The 20,591-nt window shown below is 43.2% G+C and overlaps 2 protein-coding genes across 4 annotated transcripts in view; both read left to right on the top strand.

Annotated features, from left to right (window-relative positions):
* The first annotated feature begins 42 nt into the window (after positions 1-42).
* sf3b2 (splicing factor 3b, subunit 2) lies at positions 43-10,615 on the top strand. 2 transcript variants are annotated; one of them, XM_085397650.1, is made up of 22 exons: positions 44-209; positions 655-701; positions 929-976; positions 1,849-2,076; positions 3,613-3,663; positions 4,068-4,152; positions 4,287-4,366; positions 4,689-4,797; positions 5,009-5,100; positions 5,336-5,548; positions 5,636-5,758; positions 5,853-5,933; positions 6,031-6,258; positions 6,344-6,493; positions 6,609-6,698; positions 7,333-7,440; positions 7,536-7,643; positions 7,911-8,053; positions 8,692-8,793; positions 9,459-9,558; positions 9,668-9,859; positions 10,242-10,615. In XM_085397650.1, exons 1-22 carry the CDS (start codon positions 80-82, stop codon positions 10,311-10,313), a joined length of 2,580 nt encoding a protein of 859 aa, XP_085253776.1. In that variant the 5' UTR covers positions 44-79; the 3' UTR covers positions 10,314-10,615. The 2 variants fall into 2 exon arrangements, with proteins under 2 accessions (XP_085253785.1, XP_085253776.1); XM_085397659.1 differs by lacking the exon at positions 929-976 and having other exon boundaries at positions 43-209.
* A 4,663-nt stretch (positions 10,616-15,278) lies between these two features.
* pacs1b (phosphofurin acidic cluster sorting protein 1b) overlaps positions 15,279-20,591 on the top strand; it is a 70,035-nt gene continuing 64,722 nt past the window's right edge. For both annotated transcript variants that reach the window (XM_085397697.1, XM_085397707.1), the window contains exon 1: positions 15,279-15,838. In XM_085397697.1, the coding sequence (XP_085253823.1) occupies positions 15,687-15,838 (152 nt within the window). In that variant the 5' untranslated portion in view covers positions 15,279-15,686. The remainder of the gene's footprint in view (positions 15,839-20,591) is intronic.

Consider the following 20,591-nt stretch of genomic DNA (forward strand, 5'->3'; position numbering starts at 1 on the left):
GTCCCGTGGTGCATTGCGTCTTTCCCAAGCTCTCGCGTGTGCTTCGCTGCCGCCGTTGTTCCATTGAGCTAACCTCAACATGGCATCCGACGGACCGCCGGGCACTGACTCTCTCCCGTCCGATTTGGGGAGTGCTATTGCAGCTCTGAATACATGGAGCATCCCGGATCTTCAGGGCAAGCTGGCAGAGCTGGGAGTACCCAACATGGGTAAGAAGAACACCCGCGTAGAGCACTAACATAGACAGTATTTGGCTATCGGCAGCTAGCCAGTTGCTAACTTTAGCTAGTAGCGTTAAAACGCAATGCTTCCGTTGCAACGAGTTTAAGCTAGGCCTGCGTTATGTTTACACTCTGTTGAGTTCATTTCACGCACTAATTAATCGAGTACGTGACATTTTAATCCCTGTGATGCAAGTTGGATAAAGTTATGACCATTTGGTTAGCTATTTTCCTTAATATGAGTTCTGTAACTAGTGCAGCGGTTTAGCTGCTTTGCTAACTTTAATACGAAGCGGTCAGCGTTAGCTAGTTTTGCACAACTTTAAAATGCGCTCAGAGTTGTTCTGGTACATTTTTGGTGTACATATTACAAGCCTAGATTCATATCTACCTTGTTTAACAGCTGTTTCCGATTCATTCTTTCTCTCTTTAGGTCCCAGAGAGGAGTTGATTGACAGACTGAAGGGCTACATGATGCAGGTAAATCCGTTTAAATTCAGTTTTATCCGGTCATCGCTCAGCTGTTTGGTATGGTGATGAAGCTTTTTCTAACTGTTGATGACCTTTCAGGCTACGCTAGACTAGTCTTGAATAAAGTCTGAGGAAAAGTTATTAGTAAATCCTAGCTATCCTAGCTCTGTTTCTCTGACCTCCCCGCCTTTTCTTTAAAATTAAAGAAACTGTGTCTTGTACGTGTCCCTCCACAGACTGGGATTCTCCTCAGCAAACCTGATGATAAACAAATGGGCTCCCAGGTAATTTGGAGGGAAACGCTGATATCTGTTTAATACTGCAGTATACAATGGTGAACCACATGTCAGTGTAGTGTTTTTTCTATATTTTGATTTACATGTTTAACGGTTGCCATTTTTGAACACTGGACCAGCTTTTTATCCTCTCAAGGATATTTGAGGTGTGTGGGAGTTTGCCCATCCAGTCTACCGCTATTTGTTTTGCGGACTTTGAGAAGGCATTTACCCTGGTCCTTCGCAGTGTCCTATGGGGCTGCTTCATTAAAATGGGTGTTTGGCCCATTTTTACAAGCCATTTGGTTCCTCTACAAGTGTCACAAGAGCTTAGTCCACAACAATTAGTCTGATGCGTTTCCAGTCGGTGCTGGACTCAGGCAGCACTGCCCTGTGTCACCAATCCTGTTCAGTTTTTAAGATCAGAATCGTTGGCATAGCCAGGAGGCAGAAGGCTTCCACCTTAGTGGCCTCAGGATTTAGTCTGTGAATAACTAAAGCAAGTTCATAGACAAGGTATGCAAAATTTACAGTGTTACACATTTACTTAACAAGGAAAAGATCCCGTTCTAGGAGGACATGCTTCTCGTTCTGTCAGGGCGGGCTTCTACTAAATCAAATATAATAGAGCTATCTGCTGTTTTAACTCAACGGAGCAGACGAAAGTACCTTTATTTAAGTTTTCACTCTTGCAAATGTGTTACAGTTGAGTATGTTTTGTCTGTTTGTAGACCTCTGCTAAATGGTGCTAAGAAGCAATTTACCGAAACAGAAATTCACTGAACACCTTAATATCTCACTCAGATGGTCACACAAACAAGTTCACTTCAGTCTTTCGCGCTTCACATTTACATCGGTCTCCTGTATTTCCTCCTCTCTAGATGCCAGGTATCCCTGCCATGCCCCCAATGCCTATGCCCCCCATGCCTCCTGGTATGGGTATGATCCCAGCTATGAGCATGATTCCTAGCGGGCCCCCTCCACCCGGTATACACATGGGCATGGACCACTCTGGTTTGCCACCACCTGGCCTCACACAGGATGATCAGCTGAAGATGGCTCAGCATAGAGCAGCCATGATGTTACAGCAAGAGGAGAGAGCCAAGCAGGTGAGGATAGCTGGACCTAAAGTTTAATGTTTCACTCATTTTTGCCATTTTTCTTTGCATTCAAAGCGTAGAGTTCAGGGCTCTAGACTAACTTTTTGCCAAGGTTTGCACTGGTGTGCCTAACTCTTTATTTGGAGCACAGTTCTACAAGAAAAATACTTTACTGAAAAAGTGCTTGTGCTTAAAGTGCTTTGGCACTCTTTGGCAATATTGTAGACAATGTTAAACTTAATCATCATCTCGGCCTCTGAGAGAGAGGGGGGGGACACTTGGGCCGTGCATTTATCGCTGCATAAAATGTGTTTTCTGGATACACTGTGCTTTTTCAGCGTTCAGAGATTGATGGCTCTGTGTCAGAGCACTGGCTATCAATTTCAGACGGATCAGGCCTTAACTTAGAGAAAAAATAATCAATAGTTCTTTTCATCTTTTGTCATTACCCAAAGCTACATCCACTTCTGTCGGCCTAGGCTACTCACTAGGGCTGGGTATCATCACTTTTTTCTACAATCCATTCGATTGTGATTCACAAGGTGCTGATTCGATTCAATTTTGCCTCAGACAGTCAGAAATATTATAATTCTGATCATTTATCAGTACTGACACTTGTGAGACTTCATCAGAGGAGTAAGCATCACAGCAGATGCCTTTGTGTCAAAGTAACTGAGAATAAAACTCAGAAAAACATGAAGGAGATTTTCCTGGCCTGGCTTTTTATAGCAGATAACCTTAAAAATATTCTGTAATTTTGCATAGTTTTAAAAAGTTTAAACGTCTTCAGTATTGAACAGCAGAAATCAGGCTTTCTTGTCCGAGGTCATTTAAGTTAAAAAAGAAAGAAAAGGCAGCGTCCGACAGCGCTGTAAACAACAGTGAGTTTATCGTGGTGGAAACAAAACGGCAAACGTGAGAGAAGATTACTGATGATTTATCAAATGTGAAGTGTAGTTTGGATCTTCTTTTGCTGCTGGTTCAGTGAATTTGGGTTTGAGAAAGACAAAATCTGCAGCTCAGAATCGAACGCAAAAAAGACGTAAACACAAATCGCAAATCGCAGACGCATCAGAATCAGTGAGCTGTCTGCTTTCAGCCCCGACGGCGTGTACGTGTCGCCGAGTGAGAAAGCCGAAAAAGAGAAAGCTGATTCTGATGCGTCGGGTCCGCTCGGTGTTTACGCCTTTGTGTGGAATCCGTTTACCTGCTCTCATTTGCTGATTGGAGGTTATTGAAATAGTTTTGTGAGCTTTAACCTGAGCTCCTGGCGTTTCTGGCAAAACACATATTCAAAAGTCGAGTCAGGATTTAATGAATCAATATCGCTTTTTTTTTATTTTATTTATTTATTTATTTATTTTAGTCACACCATTGAAAAATGTGGTCGCACTCTAGAGCCCTGGAGTAAATTCTGAGATGTGATCATAACTTAAAGCACAATTTTAAAAAAGACCTGAAGACTTTAATGTAATGTCATGTGTAAATCAGAATAACACACTATTGTGTTCACTGACTGGCTGTTATTGTTTGTGGCTCTCTCAGGGCGATTCCCATGTCATGGATGAACACGATCTTTTGGAGCAACAGAAAAGGGTAAGAGGGTGAAAAACTCTCAGTTGAAATATTTTCTTGAGGAGCTGCGTGGTTGAAAAGGGTGAAAAAACCACTTTGGTGTGGGAACAAGTTGCTGCCCCAAGTGGAGAATTTTAAAGTATCTCGTTCACAAATGAGGGAGAGTGGAGTGGGAGTGACAGATGAATCAGCATAGTGGGTCCTGTATGGTGTGCTGTGAGAATCTGAATATGAAAGCAAGGCCATGACTTTTATTTGTGTGCTGGCACCCTCACTTGGGGTTAAATGTTGTGGATAGTGACCGGCAGAATGACACCACAGACATTTTTTGTTTTTGTTTGGTTGTGTGCAAAATTTCTCTTTTGTGCTACTGCAAATTATAAACATATTCATTTCTGTCCCCCTCGTACGTCCTCGTACGTCAGGCTGCAGTGCTGCTGGAACAGGAGCGTCAGCACGAGATGGCCAAGATGCAGCCCAGGTCCATGCCCACTGTCACTCCAATCAGAGGTGAGTTTAAGCGAGTTTTAAATAACACGAAATGTTATATAATGAATTTGAAATACATTTTTTAATTTCTTTTTTTCTTCTGAAACGGCACATTTTAGGAGTTTTTTGTTTGATAATAATTCTGTGTGTTTTAGGGCCTCTGCCTCCAGGTGTCAGCATGTTACCAGTTCAGAAACACAGAGTGCCGCCTCCTCCTGGAGAGGACAACAGAGAGGTAAACCACCACTCCTTCCCGTATGTAGCGTTACTTCGTCTTCTCAGAAAACTGTTCCGAAGTTTCTTTTAAAGATATTGAAAATCTCTGCTGACCTGTTGATTAATTATACATGACCAGATGAGATTCTTTGACCCCTTTTCCACCATTGTTTGTATTATGTGTCCAGACATGCATGCATTAGTCAAAATTGTGGTCTAATACAAACATTCTAGTACCAAGTTTTGCTGAAACACAGTGGTGTTTTTGTTGTTGTTATTTTTAGACACACCGGTGCACGTAAAATTTCCCTAATCCCACATTTTTCTGGTGTAAATTTCAGAGCTGGCAGAGCGAGGAGATGAGCGTCACTGGGCCCAAGATCCCTCAGGCTCTGGAGAAGATCCTCCAGCTGAAGGAGATCAGGCAGGAGCAACTCACTGATCCCATAGGTCGGTCATCTGGTTAGACTGCTGCTAAACCAAAAACCTTTGTATTTTTATTCAGTTTTGTCCTGTAGTGACGGACTGGGAAGACCAGCTATAATTGTCTGAAGTTGTCCAATTCAAAAAAAATATTTTTGTTTGATTGGAAAATGAAGTTTTACAGTATGATCTCCACGTTTTTTTTTATATACATATATATGTGTATATCTTTCAAAAGAGGATGAAGACGAAGATGAGGGAGGAGATATGGATTCATCTGCATTGCCCATGTCTGAGACAGATGACGACAGCCAGATGTCTAAAAAAGATGTAAGCCTCTTTTAAGCATCTAAGATGAGCACCTTTAAGAGTCATAGCATTGTGAGTCCATGCTTGATGAATTGACTTTGATATTTGTCGCTCGCGACTTAAAATTGTCAACCCAGCAAACAAAACTGTAAAAACAGGATTTGTAGGTCCCGGCATGAATGACTCCACTATGAGGCAGTTTTTGTTTAATTTTGTTTGTCCCGTCTCTGAATTTGTCAACCAAACTTTTCCTCAGAAAAACCGCAAACGCAGGAACCGCAAAAAGAAGAGCAAGAAGAAGCGAGCGCAGGAGAAGAAGGAGCAGGCGGAGCAGCAGCAGAAGGAGAGCAGCGACAAGGAGAAGGACAAAGAGAAGGAGCAAGAGGTGGAGATTGAGTACGTCACAGAGGAGCCAGAGATTTACGACCCCAACTACATCTTCTTCAAGCGAATTTTTGAGGCGTTTAAGGTGACTACAGCAGACATAGTTGAATATAAGCGCATCCACTTTGATCCCCACCTCTAATGCAGTCTGTCTGTCCTTGTCTTCTTCTAGCTGACTGATGATGTGAAGAAAGAGAAGGAGAAGGAGCCCGATAAGTCGGAGAAGAACGAGACGGCTGTGCTGCGGAAAAAAGGATTTGAGGAGGAGAAGAAAGACAGTGACGACAGTGATGATGTTTGAACACCTCCATTTTTTACGAGAGCGGAGCAAAAAGTACGAGTAGTTGTCTGCTCATGTGCTGAACATCTGAAATGTTTCTCATGTGCAGGAAATCAGGCCGGATGTCCCAAAACTATCCAAGAAGAAGCTGAGGAGGATGAACCGGCTGACAGTGGCTGAACTCAAACAGGTAAAAAATATATGGTTTGTGTTTTCAGTCTAAAAGTCCGTGCCTGATTCTGAATAGATGATAACTTTTTATTTCTCCTGCTGCCACTTCGCTTCAGTTGGTGGCTCGTCCAGATGTGGTGGAAATGCACGATGTGACAGCTCAGGAGCCCAAGCTGCTCGTGCACTTAAAAGCCACCAGGAACACGGTGCCGGTGCCCAGACACTGGTGCTTCAAACGAAAGTATCTGCAGGGAAAGAGAGGTATCGAGAAGCCGCCGTTCGAGCTGCCCGAGTTCATCAGGAGGACGGGAATCCAGGAGATGAGGGAGGCTCTGCAGGAGAAGGTAGGTGTTCTTCTGATGGTCTGAGTCAACATTAGCAGAAATAATACTGCATGATTAGTAATTCTGTTTTTCTGTCCACTCGCAGGAGGATGCCAAAACTATGAAAACCAAAATGAGAGAGAAGGTTCGTCCCAAGATGGGAAAGATCGACATCGACTACCAGAAACTCCACGATGCTTTCTTCAAATGGCAAATCAAGCCCAAGCTCACCATCCACGGAGACCTTTACTATGAGGTACAAGAATTCTCGCTTTTCTCACATGTATTCAGAACCACGTAGGTACATTTATCAAAGGGACGTTATGAGCGCTAACGCTCCATGACCTACTTTGTGTTTTGTGGCTCCACAGGGTAAAGAGTTTGAAACTCGTCTGAAAGAGAAGAAACCCGGAGATCTGTCCGATGAGCTGCGTATCGCTCTGGGCATGCCAGTTGGACCTGTGAGTTTCACTGTTGTTCAAACGTTGTGCAAATTTAATGAACTAAATCACAAAAAAACAGCCAACGTGTTTTAAATTGACTGCAGTTTCTCTTAAACACACAAATCTGAGCGCATATAAACAGAAACCGAGCCTTGGTGATCTTAGAGCTTCATACTGTCTTTGTTTATCGTGTTCTTGGGCTCATCTTGATCTCAGTGATGAGACTCTGTAATTATATAAGAGTGTGATATAAAGCTACTGTATGAAGCTCCAGTTGCGACAGAAATAAATCAGCCGCTCTTGTTTTGCTGTTACTGTCCTGCTCTGTAGTATCACTCTCCCTGCTATCTCATTATGTCACTCTCTCTGTTACTGCTGTTAAGTGGTTGAATGTACAAGCTGTGAGAATAAATGTGTCAGATAAGACGTGACAGGACTTGTTTACACCGACACAGTAACGAGGACAATGCTGCTGTAACGACAATTATATAAATATATCCAGGCGGTGTTTTTGTCGCAGGCAACACCAACAGGCACGCAAATGAATGCTGAGCATATTTTAAGCTTGGAAAATGCGATCAGTACAGGGGGAGCGAATTGAGGAAGCAGAGCGAGCATTTCACTTGGATTTTTGCTTTGTCTTCATCGTCAGAACGCCCACAAGGTGCCGCCTCCCTGGTTGATAGCCATGCAGAGGTACGGACCTCCTCCCTCCTATCCCAACCTGAAGATCCCTGGACTGAACTCTCCCATCCCGGAGGTAACAAAATATCCAAAAAGCAGTTTAACAAATATGTCAGTGAATCAGTTATTGCTCATTTTTCCTGATGTTGTTTATCTGCATCCCTTCATCAGAACTGTACTTTTGGTTATCACGCCGGAGGCTGGGGGAAGCCCCCGGTAGACGAGATGGGCAAACCCCTTTACGGCGACGTGTTCGGGACCAATTCTGCAGACTTCCAGGTCAGGAGTGCACAATATACCCTCAGAAAAATAATTCTAATCATCATAATAACTTCTTAACAATGTAAAAGTGTAAATACTGTTACTTTAAGTCCTACACCAACAGTAACTCTTGTGTATGATTGTTTGTTGGTGCATTTCTTGGTATGAATTTCATCCAAATTGAAGTCTTTTGTCTTCACCGTTTAGGTTTTTGTTTTCGATTGCTACACATATTATGGCCGTCTCTTAACGATGACTAATACACTAACATGTTTCTGCATTTAGGCTAAGGCGGAGGAAGAAGAGGTGGACCACACAACGTGGGGCGAGCTAGAACCCTCGGATGAGGAATCATCAGAGGAGGAGGAGGAGGAGGAGAGCGACGAGGAGAAGCCAGATGAAACCGGATTCTTCACACCAGCAGACAGGTGCTTAATGTGCACAGTGCAGTCAGTGATTTAATCAAGAAGCTGATAATGATTAATAGATGAGTCTTAAATCGTATTTAGAGTTTTCTTACCCTGAAGTGTAAAGCAAATCAAAAAGGTAGCACCTCACAAACATGGCTGCCCACAAACATCTCAGTCAGCAGTTGCTCACATTTATTTATTGGCTCAAAGTGGGTTCATGTGTTTTCAGCTCAGAGCGTGTGAGGCTCAGCGCTTCGGGCTAAAGCTGTTTTTAATGTTGGGGATATGTCAAAAATAAAAATGAACCTTGCAGCTAAAGACTTCGAAGGATCCATTTTATAGATGTGTCAGGTGTAAGCTTAAGTATCAGACAGACATCAGTGCTGAGATCGACATTAACTTTAAAACTATTTCTTTCATTTAGCGTGTGACTGTAAATGACCTGAGAACAGGGCCGGGAAGTGTCCAGTCACATTAGTGTTTAACTGGGTTATTTGGTCCGTATCTCATGTCCTCGCTTTTTGCTAACAGAAGGGTGCGTGCGTGCGTGCCCACAGCTTTTAGACCTTTCTCAAGGCTTGACGGTATGGCGTTTTCTGAAGTTTGTGCTCACCAATAAACTCACCGTGTGCTGTGTGTCGCTTTGTGTGTTTCAGTGGGTTGATCACCCCGGGAGGCTTCTCATCAGTACCAGCCGGCATGGAGACCCCGGAGCTGATCGAGCTGAGGAAGAAGAAGATCGAGGAGGCAATGGATGGGTGAGTGTCGCTCCACTCAGTGCCTCTTTATTAACCATTGGATCATACGGTTTATCTTTAAAAAAAAAAAAAGAAAAAAATTAACAAAAAAACTAAAAGTGAAAAATGCACTTCTTAATAGAAATTGTGCATTTTGGCTCCAAGTATTTCAAGGGTGAGTACTGGGGTGTTTTTAGATGTTTTCCCAGCATCCAGTTTTGAGAGTATTGGAGTTAGATCCTTGAAATCTTCCGGTACTACAGTTCTGTAAAGCTAACAAAGAATGACGGATGATCGAGGTCTGTAAAATATTTGGACGTTTAAATATCCTTTAAAACAGTCCAAATAAGGTTTCACAGATATCAAAGCTTAAATATAAGGAAAAAAGAGACGATTTCATCCAGAGACAAACTGTCCTGGTATTTGATGGCATTTGAGGAGCTGACATGGAATGACCCATTCATATTTATTTATATGAATGATACTGTCTAAAAAAAAAAATGAGTCACTTTTGCTGTAAACAGCAGGGAGAAAATGTCATCACACCCACTCCGATTTTTCTAAGTGATATAAAGTCTAATGCCACACTTTAATAGAAATAGCATTCATTTAGAAAAAGCTAGAACTATTCTGTGTTTCTAAAGCACCGTGCGCTTTTCTTAGTTTGACACGTTCTTGTTTTGCAGCAATGAGACGCCACAGCTGTTCACTGTTCTCCCTGAAAGACGAACGGGCCCAGTAGGAGCAGCTATGATGGCCTCGACGCACATTTACGAAATGTCAGCGGTAAGGAGAAGTGTGTCCAAATGAAATGACATTACAGCCATTTTTCTTTTCGTTCCCGTTCTCCTCTGCCACTCTAGCTGAATCTTAAATACCTCTCTGCTTTCCTCAGGCCATGGCCAGTCGTAAGGCTGGCGGAGGGCAGGAGTCGCAGGGCGTGGAGGTAGCCCTGGCCCCGGAGGAGTTGGAGCTGGACCCGATGGCCATGACGCAGAAGTACGAGGAGCACGTGAGAGAGCAGCAGGCTCAGGTGGAGAAGGAGGACTTCAGCGACATGGTGGCTGAGCACGCAGCCAAACAGAAGGTACTAAGACACACAATTAGTGGCTTTTTAAAAACATTTTTCCTTCACACAAATGTTTTTGTGTAGCTGATTTCTGCCCCAATTACACGCTCAGCTCCTGGAAACTTTAAAGAAATGTTGCAGGCAGATAGCAGAGGAGTTCAAAGCAAAAAAAATCAATTGTGTTTGTTTAAGAGGTCAAAAATTACTAGTTCCCACGTCATTGATCTCATGACCAACACACCTGATGTGTCGATTACCAGCGTGTTACTGTAAATGAGTTCTGTTTATAACCTAAAGGAAAGTGGAAGTCAATAGTCACTTAGGTTTTCCCTTGGGGTGACATTTGAATATTAATAGTTTCCCCCTCCTCCTGCGTTTTTTCTTCCTTGTCGCCAAACAGCAAAAAAAGAGGAAGGCCCAGCCGCAGGACACACGAGGCGGCGCCAAGAAATACAAAGAGTTCAAGTTCTAGAGGAGATGAACCAAAACGAAGCTCAGCGAGAGAGTCGTCCACCGCAGGAAATGAAAGAGGAAGAGGCAGATTTGAATTTCAGAGGATGCACACTGCAGCACCGATCATCTGTTAGCGCTTTAACAGTAAACCGTAAATCAACAGCGTGGGCGTGTCACATGACTGTGGCAAGGTGCATTTTTCTGTGTTGAACTTTTTAAGGTCTTGGTTATGTTTTTGTTTTGTTTTTTTCATAGTAACCATTTTTTTTCTGTTTTTTGTAAATAAATGACGTGACAACACAAGTTCACAATCTTACTGCCTCCAGGTTTCTGTTTCATTTCATTGCACTCTTTGGGGAGGTGTGATTACACGCTGGTGGTAAAATGCAAGACATTTTCCCCATCTGCGTCAGCTGAAGTATCGGGACTTTAGACTTTGAACCTTAATGACCTGTACTGTCTCTGTGAGGCCTTTGCTTCCACTGAAGCTGCAAAATTCCTGCCTCTGAGTTTTAAGGCTGCTTCTGATCACTTCTGTTTACCTGGCCAGAATATCCATATCCAAACAAGCTCAGACCTAAGATAAAAGAGCCCGATATGTTTATATATTCTCCACTTTGGCTATTAAACACAAGTGGCCCAGAAAGAAGGCTTAAAAAAATGACTTTTAGAGCAAGAAATCTTTACTTAATCTCACCAACTTATTCCTCTAACATATTCCTATTAGAAGTTCGATGCAATTGTATTTGGTTGGTGCTTCACAGTCAGGTAAAGTGCAAATCTAAAGGTCCATCGAGCAGCACCTCGAGGTGTTTCTATTGCTAATTTATTTTTAGCATTAACAGACTATTGGCTGTTCTACATGGCTGTCTTGGCCGGCAGCCCAGGAACCTTTCAGAAGTACTCCAGGAACTAATGTGGGCTTCCAAAGCCATCACCCTGGATGGACCCGAGTCAAAAGAGCTTTCCATCGACAGTGAATGGAATAAGAGTACAAAGCTGTTTGCCTCAGATCTTCAGCAGATATGTCACATAAAATCAGCTTGGACCAAGGTGGTCAGGGAAGCACACATCAGCAGGGGCCAGCTCAGACTTCTAAATGAGGTCTGAATCTCAGAGAGTAGGATGTAGTTCAGGTTTCTGCAGCTAGGAGGCAAACGAGTACTGAACATGACGGTCAGCTGACCGTCTGAGAAGCACAGTGACCTAAATAACTGCAGCAGCTTCATGCTGACTCGGTCACTGGTACACAGCTTCTCACATGGAGCAACAGCCTGTTCACATCAGATCCTTTAACCATCCTGAGAAAGGCAGCAAAGCACCAGCATTCCCACTACGGCAGAGGTGTGAGGACAAAGGACCACAGCTTTCTTAATAGGCTGCTATTACTGAAGAGCAGCTTAGAGGGTCAGTTCTGTAAATGTGTTGAATCTGACATTTGAGGATGTCTCCTTCACCGATGTGACTGAAACGTTACTCTCAGTGGGCCATTTAGAGGAAATAAGACTTTGATACTGCTGACAGAGCCATCCATCCAGGCACAGCGTCTGCAGTCGCTGTACTCGGCCTCACTTACTAGGAACTTTGCAAATGCACACAGACTTCTTTCAGCACTTCCCTGTAACACATGGGGGAAATATGCAAGGTGTGGCTGTTTATTTGCAATCTTCCTGTGTATTCTAAAAATAGACAAATCAATAATCACTGGTGCTGCTTATGTAATGTGAATGTTTTATATGTGTTATATAAACTTACTATTTTAAGGGGATTTTTTGTTATGTTTTTTTTTGCCAAAAGAAACAATATAAGCACTTTTTAACTACTTTTATCATTTTAGATCTCTAGCAATAATCCAATCAGCCTGATATAATAGCATGCACTGGTGTGGTTACTAAATCTGTCACAAACACAGACGAGTGTAACGCCTCTCCACCGCATGCACACACCGCACAGCTACATGGCTGCTGTACAGTAAAATGGGAGCTGGAGTTGAAGTTGCATAAGAAACGGTGTCGACTTAATTGACTGTGACACTGGACTTTGGAGCCTTTACAGTGTCACTTGATGACTTTGCAGATTTAGGCCGCTGTGTAAAAAGTAACCTGGGATTATCCCGTGACCATGTTTTAATCTGCTCCATTCTAATCTCTTTATCAATGGCAGGAGGTGCTGGTGGTGACAGAAGCTTGTTAAAAAGAGCAGAGGGGAGGAGGGGAGGGTGCTCTGTGTTTACGCAAATCAGCTGATTATCCCAAAAACCAGTGAGAACTAATGACAAGTCCAAACTCTTTAACATGCACTCCCTGCTTAATATTGGCTAAAAAAGAAACACTGAAAAGTACGATATAAGAACAGATATGTGTTTTAATCATTAAATCTTAATGTGAGAAAAATAATATCTGTGTGCTTTAGAGCCTTTTAAATATTTACAAAGAGTTTTGAGATGTCCCACATCCTCTGAATGCAGCATAATCTAGGAATAGAAAAAAAAAAAGGGCCAAAACATGGCTCTATAAATTTTTCATTAAAGTGCAGTTATGTGCGTATCCTCGGGCTGTCGTGAACATTTCGAGCGCGTAATGTTTTTGTAAGCTCCGATCACAGCTGGGATAATCTGCCTGTTGAGAGACGTCAAGCTGATGGCAGCCGGCCCCGGCTGTGATGCTGCCATTAGGTCACCTTCTGATTCATATTCAGATGCAGAGATTGTAATCAGAGCAGTGCCTTTGTCACCTGAAGGTTCACGCTCAGTGCTTCACGCTGCACTGACAGGCAGCCAAACCTGGAGGAGGCTCAGCATGGTGGCTTTTGTGTCAGAGGGTCGATGGCTCGCACAGCAGTGCAGTGGGGTGTAGGGAAAAGGCCTGTTTGTGTGTGTGTGTTTCTGTTTTCTTTGTGAGTTTAAAGCCACATGCAAACAAAACTGTTTTGCCACTATATGAAAATGAGCCAGCTCTTTGCTGAATATTAACTCTGATGTCTTATCTGGCAGATCTTGGAAACTGTGAAGAGAATGAGAGGAAAGCAATCTCAATTCACACACTCTAACCGGTTTTGCATATTTCTCATAACAGCTGACAGAGCATAGGTGTGTGTGTGTGTGTGTGTGTGTGTGTGTGTGTGTGTGTGTGTGTGTGTGTGTGTGTGTGTGTGTGTGTGTGAAATAATCTACACGTGTGTATGACTAATGGGAATCATTACAGGAGCGCCTGAGACTCCAGACGGTGTGCAATATGGGTCAAAAACAGAGCAATTTGCAAAAGGATCCTCAGTAAAACACCTGAGTGGGGCCTTCGTAGTACAGGAAGCTTTACAGTAAGAGGTGTAAGAAAAAAACAAAACAAAACATTGAATCATGGGTAAATATTACCTCTGGACCTTCTTTAGGATTTGAATTAATGCATATGTAAACAGGAAGAGGTGTTGCTTCAGTGTGTGTTATTTGTATAATGATGATCTTTGCCAAAAAAGAATGTTTTCAGTTTTAGATCTGAAACGTTGGACAAACACACAAACAAACATCATCCCACTGACCTAAAAGATGTTTCGTTTTAGCTGTTCATGTCCTGAACTGATCCTTTTAGTTACACGCTGTTGCTGTGGGTAATTAAAGGCATTTCTCCAGGAGCATGTGCCACCGTTGAACACACACAGTAGGTTATAAGCTAAATTCCTGTAATGACATTCTCTAAGTCAGAAGGACACTCTTGCTCCCTCTTTCTTCATCAATTCATATTTTAAGTTTCTTTTTCAGGCTGACCTCATACATTATTCCTGAGAATATACATCGGTATGCAAATCCTGTAAGCACAGATATAATCAGACGTACTTGTTGTTCCTGTAGTTTAGCTGTAGTTCCTGTAGTAGCTTTCAGGCCCCTCTTCTGTGGAACCAGCTCCCAGTTTGGATTCAGAAGGTGGGCACCTTCTTCACTTTTAAGATTAGGCTTAAAACTTTCCTTTTTGATAAAACATATAGTTGGGTCTTGATCAGGTGACAATGAATTCTCCCTTGGTCATGTTGCAATAGGTTCAGACTGCCAGGGGATTCCCATGATGGGCTTTTTCTATTAACCATGTGTCTATACACAACTCTGCATTAAATTATTAGCAATTATTTAGTGTTTCATTTTGTCCTGTTTCCTTTCCTGGTCCTGGTTCTGCAAAATGTTTCTTCCTGTTGAAAGGGAGTTCTTTCTTTCCACTGACACCAAAGGCAGAAAACTCCATCTGATTGTTGGGGTTTTCTCTCTAGTATTGTAGGATCTTTACCTTATAATATAAAGCACCCGGAGGCTACTCTTGTTGTGAGTTGGTGCTTTGCAAATAAAATTGAACTGAACAATAAAAAAAAAACTAAGGCTATAATCCTTAATGTAAAAGAGGGACAACCAAAGTGTATTTAAAAATATTACACTGGACTATAGTCCAGTTTACATGCATACATACTATCATACACTATTACCACAGAATAAATTATAATTAAAAGATTAAAATAAAGTAAGTACATTTGTAAAACTTGCTAACATTATTACTACCACTTCTAATAATCACATTCCAATCCTCATAAAGAACCAAATAAAACAAGTGGAAAATGTAAAATATATTTTAAAATAATAATAAATAATAAATACATGTATAATAAAATGAATGTTATATTATTATTAATATTATGATTTAATTAATTTCTCCATTGGTGGAGTTGCATGCCTTCATCTAAACAATAAACTAAAATAAATAGTAAGCTAGCAAATTTAAATGTATTAAAATATATAATGAATATAAAAATGTAAACAAAACATATTTAAAATAGAAGAAAATAAAAAATGGAAGAGGTGACAAGACAAATAAAAATACGATATACTGAATAAGTTTAAAACTAAGGAATTGAGTCTGCAGTGGTGAACAAAGTGCGTGCGGCGTTCAAACGCAGTAACAGCAGCAGCTGTGATTGGCCGGTTCCTGTCTGTGAGTCTCGCGCTCAGGAGTCGCTCTACGTCCTCAGTAGAGGCGTTGCTCTCGCTGCTCTCTGCTCATTGTGCGACTTTGGCGAGAGAAATTTCCGCTTCCTGCACCGATAAACACCAGCGGCGAACACACACCGAGCCGACACCAACTTAAGCAGAGGGAGAGACGGAGAGAGCCGCGGGGATTTGCCGCCTGCCGTCCGGTAGAAACCCCGGAGACTGCGATGTTTTCACTCTCAGGCGGAGATTAGCACTTTCCTGTTAGCGCTTCGCTCGCCTGCACCATCCGGAGCCTGAAAAAACAGGCAAAGCGAAGCGAGGAGACGGAGCTACAGCACCAGAGGAAGGACGACACACAGAGAAGGCAGACTACTACGGGTATTCTCCCCATTAGCTCCTTGTGAAAGCCCGTTTTCAGCCTCCAGGATGTCGGAGCGAGGAGGGCTCCCGCGGACTGGGGGCGTCCCTTCGCCGCACATGCAGCCCTCCAAGCCGGTCAGCATCTCCAACCGGCCGGTCCATATGAACCTGTACGCTACCTGGGAGGTGGACCGCTCCTCGCCCAGCTGTGTGCCGAGGTATGTGCAGGGGAGATGGTCGGGCTTAGCGTTACTTATCGCTTTTTGGTGGGGTGGGCTGGTTGTTGTGAATGGGAAGTGACCCAGTCAGTGTGTTTACACTGGGGGATTGCAAACACATAGACACCCACGGGTGCCTATTTAGGAAGACTCATTGCACTGATGGCTGTTGTGGTGTTAACAAACTGGTAGATCCCTTTAAACCCATTAATTAAGAGGCTGCCTCCAATAGCACTGGTGTTACCCTGTGACTGGACCTCTTGTTCGCACTTTTGTGGTCCCCAGCCCTCAGCTCGATCACTGTACGACCCTGCTCTTAAAGATGAAAGCAGGCTCCCTCGTTATTTCTGATCCCTACAGCAGGTGCTGCCCAAACAGCCTTAGTTGTTGCCCAGCTGATCAGCGCAGACAGACAAAAGATTGATGAAGCAAGCTGACCGTCGCTGCAACTGTAGAGAGCCACTTTGCATCCATTTATTATACAGCTGTAACAGTAGCTGGTGTGATGTGTGAGTCTGAGGGAGAAGACAAAGCCAGGGATCATCTTTGAGGTGCACCCACAACCCGAAACGTCTTGTTTAGTGTCATATGCCTGCTCAGACTTTCACTGCTTCTCATCATGTGATTGGTGTGTGTGTGTGTGTTCATAAGGGCAATGCAGCAAGGTCATGTTAGGAGAGACACCTCATCCACCTCTAAGCTCTGCCTCAGACAAAGACACTGAAGCGTCTCACAGCCACTCTACAAGGGGTGGGCTCACAGAGGCAGATGCACGTGGTCATGTGTCCTGTGATAATCAGGTGTAACCTAAATGAACACGCTCCAGCTGCAGCTTGTCTCATTGTTCTTTTTATGGCGCTTAAGTGATAATCCTGGTCATAACAAGTTCGATTCAGGGTCAAAGGTTAACTGCTACTGCTGAAGTAGCGCTTGTGTTTTCCAATGTCAGCTAAGCAAACAGTTGGGGAGCTGCTGCAGCATAAAAACGTGCAGGGACTTTCTGTGAAATCACGTCAAACGCAGTGCTTTTCTCCATAAGCCTGAGTCGCATCCTCATCCAGATGAGCGCAGATGTTTAGGTGACTAAAAGCAATTAGTGGGGAATAAAGGCTCCATGGTCATCATCACACAAAGCCCACATGCTGACACCCTAATGCTGCTTTCTGAAATGCTCTGGGGCTTTACTGGTTTTAGAAGCAAAGCCTCAAAAGTACGCTTGGCTTCTTAGCGGTCTGCAAGTGTGTGTGTGTGTGTGTGTGTGCACCTCAATGACACAGCTGTAAATCTATGTCTTGGAATTGGCTCTCTTAACTATAACACCCAGTGTTTTCCTGCACATTAAATGTATTTCCCCCCTTTAGTTTGAGATGATTTTTACCAGTGTCTTCAGCTGATTTTTTGAGTAGTTTGGCATCGTGCTGCAAAATGCAATTGTGGACTTTTTCTATTTTTTTTTTTTTTATTCCACCCTGCAGCCGTCACGGCCCGTCAAATATCTTCGATTTCACTGCAGTTTCAGCAACATTGAGGCAGGCAAGGAGGGGGAAAAAAAGGAGGGTGGCAGAGAAACGGAGGATGACACTGGGAGATGGGGAGTAGCAGCACTGACTCTGTCATCTACATTTAAATGGGATTTTTCACAGACACAAGAAACAGGGAAGTCTAATCTGGAGCCAGAAGAACCTGCACACCATGTACTGTGAATCAGTCGCGGGGATGTCTTGCAGAGTCTTGACTGTGGTGTGTTTGCTTCTTGTTCACTGCCTTATTGCCTAATCTTTGTCTCTGCAGTAAGGACTAAGAACTTCCCCTCTCCAGCCGAGGTGGTGTTGCTCTAACCTCTTCCTGTCTACCCAGAATGCCTCCTTGTGTGTTGTTTACACTGAGCTGTGGGTTGCATTTGCCCTGGCAGGAGCACACATCCTGCTTATCCTGATATGTTAAAAGAAATCTGGACCTGCTCTGTATTTATAGGTGTTTACATACCCACCCAGACTCACTGGCCATGTGGCTCATTTTTTTTGTTGTTTTTATTTTTTGCTCATATTCAGAGGGGAGTTGACAGGAAATACTTGTGACTGATATCAGAATGAGAGATGATATCAGTTGTTTGAGCAGCCAGGAGTCAAACTTTCATTTTCTGCAGCCAAAGCAACGAGTACAGCAGCTGCTCCGGCAGGCCTGACACTTCACTCCATGAACGCAGAGGCAGGGGTAGCGAATAGAGATCAGCAGCTCTCAGGTGCGCTCGTTGTCAGGTGGAATGTCGGATCGTGCCCACTCATGTTGCACGCTGAACATGGTTTGGATTCCAGCGCTCAACAGGAGTGTAGTCAGAGGCTCTTTGTGTAGCTGCTCTACGACAGGTATTCCAGGAATTGGTTAGAGCACCGACATGATCACCTCGCATCGTTAAAGAAGCTGAGCTGAGGGGGAAAGTCCCATGACTCGGGTCGCTGGGTGGATCGTGGGGATTTTTGCTCAGTGTTTCACTTTGGCTTCTAAGGAGAAAGCCTTCACGAGTACCGTGCCCCACTGACCCCACTGACCCCTCAACACCAGGCTTTGTCCATTTGCAGGCTGCTGCCAAGGGATTGGTCGGACTTTCCACTGTGGCCGCTCAAACAATAACTCAGACCGAGTTCACCTTAACAAAGAAAAAAATTAATCATGTTGTGAAACCTACTTAATGGGGCATTAGACAAGAGTTGGCTGATTATGAGATTAATAGAGTCTAATACAGGCTGTTATTGTCCTATTAGAAATGAAGAGCTTTTGCTATATAGGGCTGCCTGTTGTTGAATACGAAAAGACAATGCAGAAGAAGTTTGCCCAGAACAGCAGCTCCATTCCTTATTATTAAAAATGTGTTTGGTACTGCAGCAGAGCAGATGGTGGTCATTTGTGAAACATATTGCTGGAAAGTTGGGGGTACGGTATAATCAATCCCACTGAGACAAGTTGTTTTAGAACAGAGGTGTCAAACATGTGGCCCAGACAGTGCAAAACGTGGAAAATGCAATGAGTAAGTGTGAACTTTTAACTGTGTTTTATTCCTACGAATGGATCAGATCCAAACTGAGGATCCAGAGGTTTGAATCACTGTCATATTTACAACCTTCTGACAAAGACACCACCCTCATCTGTCATACTACGCCTGAACAGGTAATAGAAACACCTTCAAAAAATACAAAACGAGGTGGCTTTTTACGATGAATGAATCGATAGACAAGTTCCTGTTTTATTCTCTTATTATTGTGACTCTACAGCAAAAAAAGGACATCTTTGAATAAACAGTACATTTTCTGTATGTATTTGTTAACCTATAACCCCCTCAGCTGAGGTGTGTAATGGATTTAGTCTGGCCAACTCTCAAACTGGTCGGGATTAGTTTTAGGAATCTAGTTCATGAAATGCAAAGGTTTTCAGAAGGTTATTAGTCTTCTGGCTCACCTTAGTTCAGATTTAACTGTATGTGGCTCCTGTAATAAATGGGCTTGACACCTCTGTTTTACAGCCTACGTTTTTTTAGGATGTCCCCTCTTTAAGCCGGCTTTTTTCTGATTTGCTGCCCCTCGAGTTCTAATCATCAGTAAGGTCTTCCCTGTTCACAGCCAAAACTGTGAACCTGAGATGACATTGGGGAAATTTCCAGTCGCTGACATCACACAGAGCCAAGAGTAGGCAAAAACGTTTTTTTACCCTTGGAACCTGAATATATGCTGCTGTTATTCCTGGGTATCTTTTTCTTTTTAAACCATCAGAGAGAGAAAAAACAAAAATTATTTATTGATTAACTACACGTCGCGTCTCGAGCATTCATTGTATCCACTTTAAGTTGGCTAAGAGCTTCATAATCCAGCTATTTAAGTCAGCTTCTTAGAAGAGAATCAGCCTGACGCCCAAACGTTGGGAGCTAAACACACAATAAACAGTATAAATAAGTGAAAGCAGCGAGGTCAGTGCATTGAAAATAAATCTGCTGCTCTGGTAATGAATACTGTTGGCGTGAGGAAGTGCGCTGCAGAAATGCAGGATGTTCTGAATTATACATTGTGTGTTTGTTCGACTCGTTCGCTGTAATTGCCCCGCGATACAATAGTGGACGTCACGTTTCTCGAGTGTCAGCGTTACATTATCCTCCCCCCCCGAACCCTTGCGCGCACACCCCTCCCTCCTCTAAACACCGGCTGTTGATCGCGCACACACAACTGGAAAGAAATGGAAAGAGCGCCGACAGGCTATCACATACGAGCATGCTCACAGGCAGGGTGACAGGGCGCTTCATTAAGGAGCTTTGGCTTTGCCGCTCCCTTAGACACTTCTTTTTTTTTTTTTCTTTAAAAGCTGAGTGGCCGAAAAGGTCTGAAGTTTCCTCCGCGGCTCGGCTCGCCTGTTGGAGATGAAGGGAGACGGAGCGTAAAGTATAAACCTCTTCACCCAACTTGCCACCATTATTTACTATTTCCGCCCGTAGCCTTCCAAGCACAACTCCTCAGGGAAAGCTGGAACACGATGGCATGCAGTGCATGACCATTATTGACTGTAATGATGTTTATCCAGTGGTTTTCCAAAATACACTGGAATGTGTTTTTCCCAGTGGTATTGGGAAGAAAAATGTGGCAGTTTGGAAAAAGATTTGCTGGTTAAATGTCTTTCTCAGCTGCTTGAAGGCTGACAGGCAGAGAAACCTTTAACCCTGCTTTAAAAAGCTGCTAACCCACTCAAAATTTCACCGTTACGCCTTTTTTCT

This window comes from Rhamphochromis longiceps, linkage group LG3, assembly GCF_057381845.1.
Source record: "Rhamphochromis longiceps isolate RC_006_pf linkage group LG3, R_longiceps_female_GT1.1, whole genome shotgun sequence".
In the NCBI taxonomy this organism is placed as follows: domain Eukaryota; kingdom Metazoa; phylum Chordata; class Actinopteri; order Cichliformes; family Cichlidae; genus Rhamphochromis; species Rhamphochromis longiceps.